Source organism: Rissa tridactyla, chromosome 1 (assembly GCF_028500815.1).
Source record: "Rissa tridactyla isolate bRisTri1 chromosome 1, bRisTri1.patW.cur.20221130, whole genome shotgun sequence".
Lineage (NCBI taxonomy): Eukaryota > Metazoa > Chordata > Aves > Charadriiformes > Laridae > Rissa > Rissa tridactyla.
In genome coordinates this window covers 125,384,220-125,400,338 of record NC_071466.1, presented here as the reverse complement: position 1 = coordinate 125,400,338, position 16,119 = coordinate 125,384,220, and the positions used below count along the sequence as shown (strand labels likewise).

At 36.2% G+C, this 16,119-nt stretch overlaps 1 protein-coding gene across 39 annotated transcripts in view; it reads right to left on the bottom strand.

Moving 5' to 3' along the window:
• Window positions 1-16,119, bottom strand: part of ABI3BP (ABI family member 3 binding protein) — a 162,489-nt gene that overhangs the window by 133,131 nt on the left and 13,239 nt on the right. For all 39 annotated transcript variants that reach the window (XM_054187833.1, XM_054187933.1, XM_054187915.1 and 36 more), the window contains exon 2: window positions 6,995-7,174. In XM_054187833.1, coding sequence (XP_054043808.1) covers window positions 6,995-7,174 — 180 coding nt within the window. The remainder of the gene's footprint in view (window positions 1-6,994; window positions 7,175-16,119) is intronic.

Sequence of the window (16,119 nt, the reverse complement as noted above, 5' to 3'; positions counted from 1 at the left end):
ATCTGTATCTGTGGATGAGAGCGTGAATTTCCTGCATATCTCAGTGTAACAGATACCCTGAAATCTACAAATTAAAAAGAACCACTGATAAATCATTCAATTTTCTCTTATATCCAAATTTCTGTAAGGAGAGAGGAAGGAAAACCAGTACTGAATAAATGAAAAGCTTGCTGTGCTACTTAAAGAGCTGTGCCAGTGTGGGGAAAACCATTCTAACTTAACTTCACTGATTCTATGCATCTAAGTCTCTGGAACTATGGGTGTACTTAAATTGTTTAATTATTGTTTTTAAATAGGTTTCAACTGCACCCAATATAAACATAACTAAGATGAGCATTGAAAATGGCTGCTCAAAGCAGTGTCGAAACAAGAATTGGTTAAAGAGAAAGAGCAAGGCCAAAGTGCAAATATCTCTTCATTTACAAAAAAATATTTTTTAATATTTAGGGCAGCACACAGTTCTGGGCTCTGTGCAATCATCTGGAAATTGTTTGTAATGAGACTTAAAATCAGAAACAAGTGACACTTTAAAATAATTTGTGTTCCCTCAACTTTAATCCCAGTTTTCTGCTGTGCATTTATGCTCACTTGTGAGGCTGTTATAACTCTCACAAAGTACTGAAAAACCTTAACTTCAACAAAATTAGTTTCAAGCATCACCTTGAAAGCTCATGAACTACAAAGTCAGTCTTCAAAACCGCAAAAATTTATGTTTTCATCAACAAAATGTCCAAAGATTGTGAAAGAAAGTTATCCAAATGGTTTGAAACAGCTTGTTTTGCCCTGCTCCATCACTGGAAAAATTAATTCTGGCTGCAATCTGAAATGACATGTGTGGCAATATAGAAATAGATTATCTGTTAAACAAAATGTGGTAATAAGCAAAGACTAAATGTCTTCCTGCCCATGTCAAAGCTACAAACTCTGGTATTTAGCAGGAATCATTAGTTTTAACAGGCAGTTTTGTTCTGTAAAAAAGTGCTCTCGGCAGGAATATTTTGTGTTGGGTGGGTGCCGTTCATTAAGCTTTTTTGTGGGTTTAGCACATGTTGCCCTAAAAAAGAATACAACACATCCTCATTTCCCAGAGAGCTCAAGGCTCTTCTGATTGTAATACAATCCATAAAAGGACGTATTTAGGAAAACAGCCTAAGACTAGACATTAAGAGAGTTCTGCTATAGAACAGGCAAGTCTAAAAAGTAACGCTTGTCTGGTTTAGAACCACTGAATTTAAGACAATATGATGATCATTATAACTGAAATCAGAATTTGAAACTATCAGCAGAGGAGTACATTCAATACCTGGGAATTTAGAACACTAAAATTCTGTTCTGAACGTAACTGAAAATATATCTTAATTTAGAAATATGATTTGCCATTCCTGGGCAGAACCACCGCTGCTATAGTAGCATGCTTCTATATAGGTGTTAAGCATACAGCAACTGTAGTTTAACTTAAATTCATCTGTTTGATGGACAGTATCAAAGCATTATGCAAAGACTGAAGAACACAGGCCTTGAAATGCTTCGAGTCTGGATAGAGATATATTCTATATCTAAGGAAACTGAAACCAAGAACGGCAAACAGCTTGCTTAATCTCATACAATGAGCCCTGATTCAGGTTTAGAAATGGGAGATCTGTCTTAGGTTTTCATTTTCAATTTAACATTTCTCTTATTAAGTTCAGAAGAACACTGAGTTTTCACAGAATCAGTTGTCTTGCTGAGAAATATATGTATCAGTCATCATCACAACACAGAAATCATCTGATGCTACTACAGCTAAACTCATTTTCAGAGACTTAAAACATTGCCTCACACATATATTAAATCAAGTTGCAAGAACTCTTTATGATCATCTGTGTTCCTTTATGATACCTATATATGCATAATCAACTCTACAGATCCATGTCTATAAGAAGCAGGAGTCTTGGGGAGAGGTAGAAAACATAGGAGGAAAAAAAGAAAATGCTGTGAAATACCAAAACCTAAATAAAACCATAATTTAGCTTGTGCTACTTCATCTTAACGCTTAAGGCATAAATTAAATTGACTGCTGAAATAAGATGTAGGCAACAGAAAGGTGAAACATGGGGTTCTGGCTGTGTGCCACTATGATTCACAGAATATATCAACTATTAACCCTGAAATACATTTAGAAAGGAAAGTGCATTTCTAAAATAAAATTATGACCTTAAGTAAAAGCAAATCACTTCACAGAGCACAGACAATCCTGTTTACAGCTGAATACTTCTTATTTGGTATGAACTGTGTTTAGTAAGAAAATGATAGTTACATAATTAAGGTTAATGTTCAAATATCTGGACACAGATCCACGAATCCAGCATCTGCCCCCAGAAACCATTTCAACATACATCAGTATATAACAGAGATACATATGATACAGACCCAAGATACAGATCTGTCTCTTTCTCATCTTGGAATGATACAGAATCTCATCAATGAAGGATTCCTACAGAACAATGCAAGTTCATTTTGAAATACATTTGCAAATTTGCTATGAAAATCTCAGCGGTTCCTTGCTGTTTAACGCATTCTTGAAGGGCTGCTACTATAAGACTAACACAATAAATCCACTTGTTTGAATCTGTTACTGCCTAGCCCCCTTTATTAAGGCTGGAATGACAAATGTCATGGCTAAGAGCTCCTTTCAGCTGGCACGCAACTTGCAGATCAGAAATAAAGTCCAAATAGTGACCATCTTCAATTCTTTAGACACAAATTACTACAGGAAAATGCCTAGATGGACCAGAAAAGTGCTAGTCAACAAATCTATGTCTAATTCTTAGTGGTATAACACTGTTGTGTTTTGACAATTCAATTGAGAGGCACGACACGACATCGGAATTGCTCTTTCAAGTTTAAATATCCACAGCTGAATAGAACATTGCCACTTTTGACCAAAGCGCAACCCTCCAGCAGGCACATACACCTAATCAAATGATTTTTGAAGCAGAAGGGAAGACTAGTCACAAATCTGAGGCACTAGTATTTGTAAAGCAATAGTTTTTGTATCTATAGCATTTGATATATACAGTAGATATTTGTTCAGTACATATTCTTACACCCTTTCCTCCCACTTCTCAAAAATATTAGACAGAAGCATTCAATTACCTTGTTTTAGATTTTAAACATGAAGGCTACTACAGCTCAAGGAACAGTCACCAATTAGATTAAAAGGTTTTCTGAACTTCAGTTACTCAGTATTTTTTCATACAGACAGCCTAAAAGACACACACGCTACATGTACACACAGGTATGTCTGCAACTTACCACAGAAGAAACATTTCAAAGACAGCGAAGTTGCAGAGAAGTAAATCAGCACTTCGGTGACATTATAAAAGAAAAAAACGCAACTCTCTGACTAAGATTCTGTAATATTAACGATATGAAATTATTTAAAGAAAAAAACTTCTATTATCCACCTTAACAGCTTTAGGAGACAACCAGAATATAACAAAAATACATGACACCGACATATTAAATTAATATAGGAGAACACTTTCTTCCATATGCCATGAGCGAGGCTATCAAATCAGTGGCAGCAGGCAACTAATGTGCACTGCAAAATGCTAGCAAATTCTGCTTATGTTTAAGCATACTATTTTAATTTAATTCAGGGTTCAGCCAACACAAGTAATGCAGTTGAAAGGAAAACAATGTAAGAATGAACTGATTAACAAACTTAGAATAAATTTTAAAATAAAGTGTTACAATACATCATGAGAACTCATAGACCAGCAGGTTCAAAAATCAAAACAAAGTATTTATTAGCTTCAGGCCGCAATTCCCTAATCTGAGTTTGGGGATTGCTAAAGACTTACTACAGGATGTTGTTAAGTGAAAAGGACAAAAGTGGAGAAATGGAAGGATCAAAGTGTATTCTGGTGTAACAAGCATAGGAAAAGATAGAGAAGTGGGGCAAAAGGGCTTGTGTAAATGAGCCTGCTGCTGGTCTGTACACTTGTATAGCTGAAGGTGCTGCTGCTGCTCCCCCCCTTCAGTCCACTAGGTTCAGCAAACAATCGCAATGAGAATCTGGTTTTTTTGTAAGTTACTAGGAAGCGACATACTTCTGAATTAATGTTCCCATTATTTGGCATCTTGAAAACCACGTGGTTAATACATCTGCACACTTCTGGGAACTGATCAGATGTAAGAAACTGCACAGCAAGATCTTTTAGCTAAGCACTGCTCTAGCACACATCCCCGAATTACACTTTAGAAAATGTGTTCAAGATGGTACTAGAATTCTTCCCTATATATATACAGAATTCACCCATCACTTACTATGGTTATTATAAAGCAGGATTGCAAATACATTCTCCTCTTACACTGTACAATCTGGTTCAGATAAAGGAAAGGCCAAAGCATCACCCAACTCTGAGCTGGTTTTAGAAACCAAAAAGGAAATTAATTTTGTTCACTCTGTTAGCTAATTGCTGTTCATTCTTACAAAATTTTCCTGCCCCCACCCAATATTTTGGGTTCCTCCAACAGTATCAACAAATACAAGGAGGCTGACTTGCAATCTTCCTAACCAAGTTAGAAAAAACTAGCACAAATTTCTCAAGGAAATACTCTTTCTTTACAAGTCATGCAGACTGAGCAGATTTAGATAAAAGTTTAAGTCAAGCTCGTAACTTTTGGATGGGTCTATTCACCTTATTTATTAGTCTAGCTGAATTTACACTTTGATATTTTTTGACACAGTCTGAATAGCTTCCATGACCAATAATAACATTGTTTACTGTCACGTAAGCTCATATAGTACACTCCACACAAAAGAAAACACGTCTTGTATCCTGATAAAGAGGCATACTTCTTTGAACCAAACGTTGATGCTGCCTCATCATTGTCATTTACCCTTCACTGTGATTCAAATTCATCTATCTAGCAATGCATGAAACGGCTCAGGAATTTGTTGCCAGCATGAGCTCATTACAAGTTCAGGAAATCCAACAGAATCCTTTGCTCTTTGTACACGCCCTCTGCAGGCAGTTCCCAATTCACGGATAACGTTACGCAATTCCTGGCTCGGTTATTATTTTAGTTGCAAAAGAAAGGAAAAACAAATATTTTAAGATAAGAATCACTGCAGTGAGGTGCTGAACATTTTAATGGATGAAATGTAGGCGGATGTCACACTTTTTGCAAAGCCATATATCTCTCCTGTAAATCCTAGGAAAGATCATTTCCTTATTCATTTCTTTTAAAATACATGCATGTATACATACACATATAACTTCATAAATTAATAAATCCGCTGACTGCAAGTTTATTGTTAACAGGGTCATAAGAGGTATGTGGCACAGCAGAAAATCTGACAATAAATTTCATCTTAATCAACAGTGACAGGGTTGGAAATACGGAAGTCATGGGCCTTAGATATGTATATTATTGTGTATATTGTGTTATCTCTCAAAAAAAAAAAAGTTAGTCATTGCTTCATTCTCCATACTCCAGTTCCAATCAGGGACAATTATCCCAAACAGAATACCAATTATGCTGCTCCATTAACAAAACTAGACATGCAGAGGAAATGCCTGCAAGGAACTTCATTCTGCTGTGTAGACCTATACTGTTGGTTAGAAAGGACAAAGGGCATTTTAAAGGATTGACAGATTTCAGGAAGGGAATCATGACATACATGCCAAGTCTGTACATTTTCTTACATTGGCCTAACTACTAAATTAATGAAATTTTTTTTTTCTTTGAGTAGGGTCTGCAGTTGATTGCATATCTGTACCATCTTCACTTACAAATCTTCACCAAATAAACAATTTTAATATTACTAGGACACGATCCACTTTTGTCTAGATACAGAGATGCCATTCTCTGGGATCTAGTCACTCTCTCAGGAGATTATATTCTAGACCAAAATTCCTTAATCCATACCTTTTAGTAACTAACAAAAGCCCTTAAATCTCCATTTCTAATCTGTACATTTCAGCTACCAAACAAATTCAAGGTTGTGATCAAAGTCCCTAAAGTGACTGGGAAAGGTGTTCTCTATCCATGAACCACTAAAACTGACAGGAGAGGATGAAGTATTAAATTGTATTAATCTTAGTCTGAATAGGCCACGGCGTCTTTTCACATTTGGGAATCACTCCCTCCACATCCTGTTCAGTAAAAGTCCCAACCAACCACTGTTCAGGGCAGCCTGTAAAAGTTCATCTGCTATCTGTAAAAGCAGGATGAACCAAAGCATGAGAGGACCAAGAAGGAGTTCTCAGAGTGAATGTGAATATTTTTGTTTTTCTGATTGTGGAAAAATGTGTGGAACCCACTGAAGAACTTTAGCAAAGCGTACAGTGGCATTTCAGTCACTAGAATATCTAGAACATGGACTAGACAACTTTTAGTGTAAAATTTTAAAGACATTGTTTTGGTATGAAGACAGCATACTAGGCCAACTTCATCACATATGAGATGTACTAGGAGTACAAAGATAACACTTGCTTTTTCAGCAATAGGGTCTAGGCGTTTCATACTTTTGGAAAGTACCTTGAAAGTGTTTCTATTGTTCATCTACAATACCTTATTTTTTCTAACATCCAATAAAGTGTGTGCTGAGCTGAGTTCTCTGTCTGCTAGAATAAAAAGTAACCACTGTTCCTAAAACTAAGAACCATCCTGCAATTCCTCCAGTTTGTGACAGAAGCTGGTCTGAAACTGCAGGGCTGTTGTGATGTGGTCAATACGGTACAATCTCTTAGTGCACTGAAAATCCTCAAAACAAATACCAGTAGCAAACTTTTCCAAACAACAAGAACTATTTGTTCTCCTTGAAGGATCACCTAATTTCACTTTCATCTGAAATTCTTCAAGGCAACCTTAAACAAACACAAAGAAACCCTGAGCAAAAACACAATAAAAACCAAAACTAAGAAACCCAAAGGTTCATATTATCCTCACTCTCTTCCCACAATTCATGACAACAGCAGCACGCAAAGCAAATATGCCTTACCGAGTTCTGTTATGGAGCTTTTTCCTTCTGAAGGTAAAGGAATGTACTGATTAGAGAAGAAGTTGCTTCCATAACCCAGGACAAAACCTTCTAGTTTGGTGTTTTGACTTGGTCGAAGATACCTCATACAAACGGTGTCATCTGTTGCATTGATCTGAACTTTCAGACTCTGCCTTTTCACTGGGAAAAGAGTAAAAAGAGAGAAGACAAGAATTTATTGTCTTTTAATCATATATTCAGTAATGGAATATGAAAATAAAACGATATAGGGCTGTTTAATTTGCTAGTCACAAGAAACTGAACAATAATTTAAAGGTGGAGTCTTCTGGAAACTAAGTGTATTTTAAAAAGTAAACTAACAGTCATGTAAAATTGTGGTTTCCAACATGCCTGTTTTTCCATTATTAGTTTAGTACTATCATTAGCTGCAACATCTTCTACAATTGCAGTAGTAGAAAAGTGCACTAAGTAACTGGAAAAAAATGCAAGTCTTTTTTCCTTTAAATTCATGAGTTATACTGGTATTAACCACCTATAGGACAGATAGGTTAAAAACTTGCAATTTTGATTTTTTTTTTTTGGTTACTAAAAAATATGAAGTTTTAACATTAAGGTAATCCCACTGCAAAATTAGGGTAGAGAATAAATAGATCCAAATAAAAATGCTACAACTTTTTTTTTTTTTCACTATGTTGGGCTGGAAATGTAATTTTCTAGTTGGAATTACACCAGGACACCTAACCAACATATATGCTTTACTCAAAATTACTAAGAAAATTTTTTAAACATTCATTTTTATGCTTTCCAGGGGAGCAGCACATAAAGAAAGAAACATCTTGTATATCCATCTACAAAAATTTAACTTATAACAACACAGAATGACTTCATAACAGAATAATCAGTTTTTTAGGCTACAAAAAGGTATTTCATCTTCTCTTGATGGGGTGAGGGGAGATTGGCTTTTCCTTCCTTGGTACTTACAATTTTAATATTCCCTTGACACTGTTAGCCTTATCATATTTCCAGAATTGTTGAATGCCAATGCTTAAAAAAAAGTAATGACTTTTCCCCAAACTTACAACACTGGCACTAGAATAGTACATTCTGGGTTATTATTTTTTCTCTTCCCATTCTTGAAATAGAAATTTTTATTCCCATCAGATTTTCAGGCATCTCTCCAATCATGAGTATTGAAATTAACTTCTCAGGAAAAAAACAGAAATTTGCACAAAATCATTTTACTTCAGGAGCTAAATCCTGAAGAAAAACAATGAGAGATTTATGACCTGTCACTAAGTAACAGGGTAGAGCAATACTGAACTTCCCTTCCTTCCTTCCTTTCCCTCCCTCTAACTCCCTTCCTTTCTTCCTTTCTTTCTATCAATAATTGCAAACTGATATTCAAAGTTTCTTTAGACAAATACATATTGAATCTCACCCCAGCCTACCCTCCTTTTTTTTTGTTTTTTTGGGGTTTTTTTTGAGAAATTCTAATGACCAGAGTTGCTGAGAGGCCACAATACCCAATCTGTGAAGATGATTTAATAGTACTGTTGAGCACCTGCAATGGTCTGCACAGTGAATGTAAAGACCTGAGCCAAACACTTTATGCCTCTTCCCTTTATAGTAAGAAGCATGTAAGTAAGACTGATGGAAAACATGTGCCTCCAATGAGATTCTTCCTTTATCTAAAGACTGATCAAGTAAAAGCACTCAGCCAGGAAACCATCACAATTTTCCAAAGGCAACTCTGCCAGGATGCAGAAGACTGCAAGGCTTCTAGAAAACTCAACTCTCTGACATTTTCAGCAATACAATACCATCACAGGGGAAGGGGTGGCAGTTGCTTCCTTATCTGAGAGACAACCTAACTTCTTTTATTTTCAGTATATGAAAACTGCTGCAGGTGTACAATTTTGAATATCGACAAGGCTCCAAATAGCAGAAACCAGGAAGAAAACTCAACAGACTTCAAACCCCTCCAATATGCTTCATAAAGATGCTTAGTAAAAAGCGTTCCATGCCTATAAAGTTTATACTGTATTTTATTCATAAGTAGTCAATTATACTGACAAGGGGTCTCAATTTTATTTAAGCCTAAAAACTGTCAGTGAAGTTTCTAAAAACAGGAAGTCTAAATGTTATCCCCAGACAGCAACGGCTTTGAGGGAGGATCCTTTAGACCTTTACTTTATAGCTAGCACATCAAAACCACCGAGAAAGTTTTTAAAATTAAAGCCAGTTCTAGCAGAACACAAACAGGAATAACATATTTTTTTAAATCAGAGAATAAAGCAGAACATAAGAAAAGAAAAGGAGATTAACTTAAAATTTAAAACAATAAATCCCTGTCCGCCCCACACTGTCTTGACAGAGCAGGTCCTTTCCCTCTATTTCACAACCCCTCCCCCACCCCGACCAGAGTTGAATGATAAACTAGACACCCGCCAATTCCAATGCAAAAAGATTCTGAAAGCACCTTACAAACAGAGAATTGCAGGCACAGAGCAAGGCAAGGTTGAATTTTCCAAACTCATATTCACTTGTATCAGCTTTTGCCATATGTTATTGAAACTCTGGTCTTAAGTATTTGCATTTGTAGAGTAATTCTTTTACATTGAGGCCATTTCCAAATGAAAGATTCTGGACTCATAGCTACGGCTGAAAAACAGTCTTTCCCTCCTGGCTTGCAAACAGAAATTCCACACTGATCTGCAAGTATTCTCTTCAACAAACGTCAATTGATGGCCAAACCCATCAGGACAAACTGTGCACAGCATATCTGAACTAAAAGCACTATGTTAAGTGCATCAGTCCACTTGCAGTGGTAGAATCACTCTAGGGAAAGGACTCCTCGCCTATAATGGAAAGACTTTTAAAGACAGCTTAACGAATCAGCTGCATCATAAGGGAACCAGCCATCGATAAGTCTTCAGAAAGAAGAAAATAGATACAAATGGTCTGAAGAATTCAGCTGCGAGCACCATAGTTTGACTAGTTGGAAAAAATAAGTGGTCACGTATAGGTAACAGGAGCCAAGAGCAAATAAACATTGACATTTTAGAAATATTTAACTCTAAATTACCTCACTGAAATTCACATCTTTAAAATGTGAAAGCAGTTATGGAAACTAATATACAAAATATTTAGCTGGACACTTGGTTGTTCAAGCTTTGGATCCACCAGGGATTATGTGAAGTATCTTTTTTCTTATCACTTTAATTAATCACGGAGTAACAGAGGAAGAGAGGAGAGAATTCATAAGCACTGCTATCATCGCTTATTCATACCAGCTAGTTCTAACTCACGGTTCATGTTTGGCTACAAGACAAACAGAGAAGTCCGATTTTCAACTTCTACTTTCACAGCAAAACTTTAGTCAAAGCCCTTTGGTTTATGTCTAACATCCCCCTAAAAAATCACTATTGCAAAGCAGTCTGAAAAGGCAAAACAGTAACTACTGAGAATAGACTTACATAATTCCTTTGCTATTTAATAACTGAAGAGAAGTAAGATAACAGAAATGGTTCACTGGGCTAGTTGCATTAAAGCAATATTTGTTAAGCAATTTAGTGTTGGGGACGGCAATACTTCCAACCTGTAAGAGCAAATAAGACCACCTGAGAGTTTGCTTCCCAAAAGAACAAACAAAAGAATTTTGTTTCAGTAACAGAGAATTAAAGCCTTCGAAATTCTGTGTCCCATGCCCTACTATATCATTACAATATCGTTGGTAACAATAGATATGGAGTTAGTTAAAATTACCAGCTGGTTTGATTTTCCCTTGTTTCAAGGAATGTGAGAGAACTTGGGTGATGAGGTGACTGGAATTTGTATTAACTGGCGCTTTTCTGTTTCTACCCAAACCCCAAAATATATCTTGGCCCTGTCAAATAATGTATCTTCAGCTGAAGAGCACTCTATTTCTCTCTTCAACTTAAGATATGTCAACAGCTGGCTGATGATCTATTAACTAATAATTAACACATTCAGAAGTAACCCTGAAGTGCTGATATAGCAACAACCTTCAAGAATGAAGCACAAATGAAATAAAGTAACCATTTTTTCTTTTGAAATAAATTCATCTTGGCAACTTACATTTTTTGAGCTGTTTGCTTGCTTCACTGAAGGCTGAGCAAAAGCAACACTGGGACAAGATGTTACTTTCATTTATTCCATGATTTTACTGGTGCACTTTAAGTGTGTAGGGTGTCTTGTGATCAAATACAAATTCTTTGGTTTTATCCATAGAGTGAAAAAACTTGAACTCTGCCCTACAAAACTAGAGGGTGAATACAGCTGTACTGTATTACAACAAATTTGGCTTTGTCATCAGAATTCCTTTTGCCTTACATTGAAACTGTTTGTTTTTCACTATTTCAAAGGTTTTAGAGGGCATGAAGGCAAGACCTAGCACTGCCTCCCAGAGCACTAGACAAATGAAGCGTGCCTCAAGAAAATATATTAGCACCATCTATTTGTGAGCACCACCTCACTTGATAACATTCAAATCGTTCACAGCAGTGTGTTCATTTTCCAAATCTGGTGCCATAGTGCCACCAGCCAAGATTTCAATGATAATCTAACACTGTGCATCTTTTATTTTTGCTATTTTATATTTTTGTATTTACTTTGGCTCCCATATGTGGAGAAATATTAGTTGTTTGGCTCAAAACCAAATATAGCTTGAAATGGGAAACATTTAAAAATAGTTCTGTTTCTATGCAGTAGAATAAACACGACACACTTCTAAGACAGCCACAGCCATAGAATCACGGAATAATTTAGGGTGGAAAGGACTTCTGTAGGTCATCTAATCCAATCCCCAGCTTGAAGCAGACCTAATCAGATGAGGTTGCTCAGGGCCACGTCTTCAACACCACTGAGTCTTCAACACCACTAAGAACATTGATTCCATAACAGATCTGGGTAACTTGTTCCAGTATTTATCATCCCTCTGGTTTAAAAAAAAAAAAGTCCTAATATCTAACTGAAATTTCCCAAGTGTTCCAACTTGTACCCAGTGCCTCTTGTCATATTGCTGTGCACTTCTGCAGGAAATCTGTCGGTCTTTGTGTCCTCCAGTCAGGTAGCTGTGGACAATGTTAGATCATCTTTCTTATCACAGACTACACGAAACGTGAACACTCCTAGATACAAAATCCACATTAATAAATACTCTGAATGATGAAAATATGTGCCATATAGACTATACCCTTAAAAAGGGCAACAAAGAATACCTTAATAAAAGAGGGTAAGCTAAAAGCATTGCACATAGTTTTGTCATTTGCAACTGAAGTTCTCCAATTAAACATTTTTTCAAAATATTAGTATGCCTACAGTCTGTATATAATTCTAACACTACTTCAGAAAAATAGGCTGTCAACATGGAGCAGTTAACTTTGCAAAACACACAGATACACAAAAGATCTACGAAAGTAAACTTCCAACTTACGCTCACAGTATCTCTCTGCTCAGGCAGCTTCCAAAAAAGATGAACAAAAGCAATGTTATTCTTACCTATGGACCAACATTTATTACAGTGAGATCCACTGGCACATTTTTAGGAATGAGCAATCAGAAAAGTTTCAGCAGTACAATTCCTTTTCCAGTCCTAACACTCTCCTTAACCTGAGTTTCTCTGCCCCAGGTTGTTGTTTCTGTTCATTTCAAAACCAGTCTGTTGGTTCAAGGAAGCAACTGAGGAGCAGAAGCAATCATTTCATTTTGAAATGCTGCTTTTTTCACTTACAATGACACTATTTAATACAGAAATGGTAGGTTTTTCTTATTTTGACTATGACACCTCATAGATAAGATGAATAAAGCTTGTTATTTGAAGCTTTATTAACAAGGCTTATTACTTTATTGATAATCAGAAATCAGTAATTGACTCCACCTTATGAAGTTTTGACATTAGCACCTCTTTTCTCTCACTGTAACTGAGAGGGCTGGTGTGGTAACATGGTAAGCACAACCTATCCTATGACTTGCAGTAATTTAAGAGAGAAGAAAAGACACCACCAAAGAAAGATACAGACAAATTAAATTCCATCTAACTTCTGATGTTTAGTAAGAGAGTTGGATGCCTCTGAGAAGGATCTACATGTTAAAGAGGAAGCCACCTTATGTCAGCCAACAGAAAATACAGATTTTTCGATTAAGTCTCTCATGGAAATAAACTAGAACAATCTGTAGCAAGCTAACTTCAAGGGGAAAAAAATAATTAAAAAAATCTTACTTTCATATAACCCTCCATGCTGTATTTTCTATCTTCTCTTGATGCCGAAAGAAATCTTTTCAGACAGTACAACCACAATACAAACACTTAGTCCATTTACTTTGTTTCAGAAATTGCATTTAACGACTTCAGTTGTCAGGTGGACATTCTGTCATCAGTTGTCTTGTGCTACAAGACTAATCTGTTGGAATTCCAACTTCACTACTTGCCCAACTCAGAATAAAGATGCTTTCAAGAGATTTTTGAATAAATTCTTGCTTGTCTATGCGTTTAAAATATTTTTATTTGAAACATGACAACTTTTTTTAGGCATATCAACATTCTTAACATTGCGCACAGCAAACAAGATAGCATAAATTACAATTCCCCTCCATACTTCTTTCGTATCATGGGGCGATTTTGGAAATTTCACTTATAATAGAAATTCACCAAAAAAGGAGTACAAATATCTGAAATATCCAGCATGAAAACCCCTCAATACTGGTGTTCAGCTGAAGGCAGTAACTCAACTAAGACCTCCATAGGAAGAGATGTGCTGTGAGGGCCCAGGGTCAGCTCCATCCCTTCCAGCACCCTTTCTCACAGCAGTCTTTCAGGATTACTGAGGCTTCTTCCTTCAGCTGCAATGCATATTTAATTTTACTAATGCTAATCTGAAATATGATCTCTGTTTTTAACGACTATAGATTAAATACATATTTCTCAGAGAAACTTTTTAAAGCATTTATAGTACAAAACTATGAAGTTTTAAAAACTTCCTTTGCCAATTACTCTCTAGTGATCAATATAGTTCAGAAATGATTTAATAAGCTGTAGCTCACTATGACTTTAGGTCCAGTAAGGACAACGCAGAGGTAAAGATGTAGTTCTCAGCAATTCCAGCTTTTATGTATCTACATAAAGCAATGTACAAAAAAGAATTTACTACTCGTATGCTGTCATCTCTCTCACCCATTTTCAAGTACTTCTTTGAAGATCCATTTCCATCCTTTTCGCTATCTCCCTCACAAGGCTCCTTACACATGTTGGTTTAAAATTATTCTTTATTGGACTAAGTACAGTAATTATCCTTATTTTTAGGGTGCAAAGCTGAAAAGAGCATGGATTTAAACTCAGGGTCCCACTTCAATGGTCCAACCCCGATTTCCAGTTTTCATTCTGCAGCTCATTTCCCATTATTTGTTAAAATGGCAAATAAAATTGAAAAAAGCAAGAAAACTCTTGTTTGAGAATAACCAAGTCTGTAGCTCTGATGGAAAAAGGAACAATACTTAAACTTCTGAAAACTTCTTTGGACAGAATTCAAACAACTATCTCTGGCTCATGTCATAAGATATTGTCTAATTTTTCTTTTAAATCTTAGGAAATTCCACTCCTCTCTTTGCCCAGACAGTAAGCTTATTTGTGTTTAAAGGTCAAAGACAGGTGCGAAAAATTTAATTTAAATAAAATTCAACATCAAACAATTCAACATTTTTGAAGGTAGGGACAGAACAAAGCCTATCCATTATTTTCAATGCGTAATACCCCCTCAAACTCCTTCAAGTTGAGCCATTTTTGATAGATATCACTTTTCAAATCACCAACACACAAACTACAAAACTTAAAAAGATTTATTTGTCCACAAAAAACTCCTTGCTAATAAATCAACCTCAAACCCTTATTTTGATTTAGATTATGAATCAATTAGTTACACTAGGATAAAACTTGATTTGGATCTGATGTAATTATGATCTCCAGGGCATTGGTCCCCTGCCTTTAGTCTCAGAGCGCTTTTTGTTGGTTTTTTTTTCCAGACTGGCCTGGAATGTCTTTTTCTGGGCTGATGCAACTCCACCTGGACAGAGCTGATGAGACAGTGACTGCATCTTGCCCAGAAAAGCTGGTCTTTCCAGTCCTGGCTCCTTCTCCTGTCCAAGGAAATAGGTCCAAGGCAACTCCACCCAGGCTGGGCTATGAAAAAAACTGTACCTTGGCCAAAGAACCTGACAGATTCTGCATGAAGATATTCAATAAAGACATGTAGAAGACCATGGGGAGCAAGAAAAGCCTCCCAGGTCTCCTAGGTCTAACTCCCTTTTAAGCTTTCATGCATCAGCTAATGCAAAGACCAAGAGAGAAATGTGGTCTTTGGACGTGGACGCGTATAAGGTAGTTATATTTTACAGCTGATCAGCTGAATAAAAATATGGACTTTATTTAATAACAGCACTTCCATAGGGAAAGTTCAACAAGATACTATGACTTAAGCAGGTAAGGAATTCAGATGCTGTTGGTCTGTCTCTACCCATAAATTATAAATAGATTGAAGTGATCAGTATTAACGACTGTGGGCCTTGATGCAACAAGTTTCTTAAAAACATGTTCATTGGCGGGCAGTGCTCAGCATTACCACTGCCATTACCTATTCAACAGCAGGCAGTGTTTAGCATCCCCACTCCCATAATACACTTCTCATCTACAAATATCAGTGCATTTTTCAAGAATCAAAAATCAAAGGCATAATGAAAAACAGTATCTGGAACTGTTGAATGAAGATACTATACTTTCCAATCCATGATGTTATCATTCATTACTGAATGCACAGCTAATCTGCGACAGGGATTCAATTGCAGTGAGTCTCACATTGTAGCAGTCATTTTGAAGTCTGTTGCTTACGTGTGATCACTATGTATTACATCAGAATACATAATTTTGTTTTTTTCAGTGCATACCTTTTGGATTGATTTGCTGTGTGACTATTCATCTGCGGAACTTTTGAAATATTTTGTGACAATAGAAGTCAGATTTAAAAGAAGAATATGAAATAAATGATGGTAAGAAAGTATGATTTCTACTGTGTTAGAATAAGGCAGTTTTGAATTAATGTTAAAAAAAAACCCCA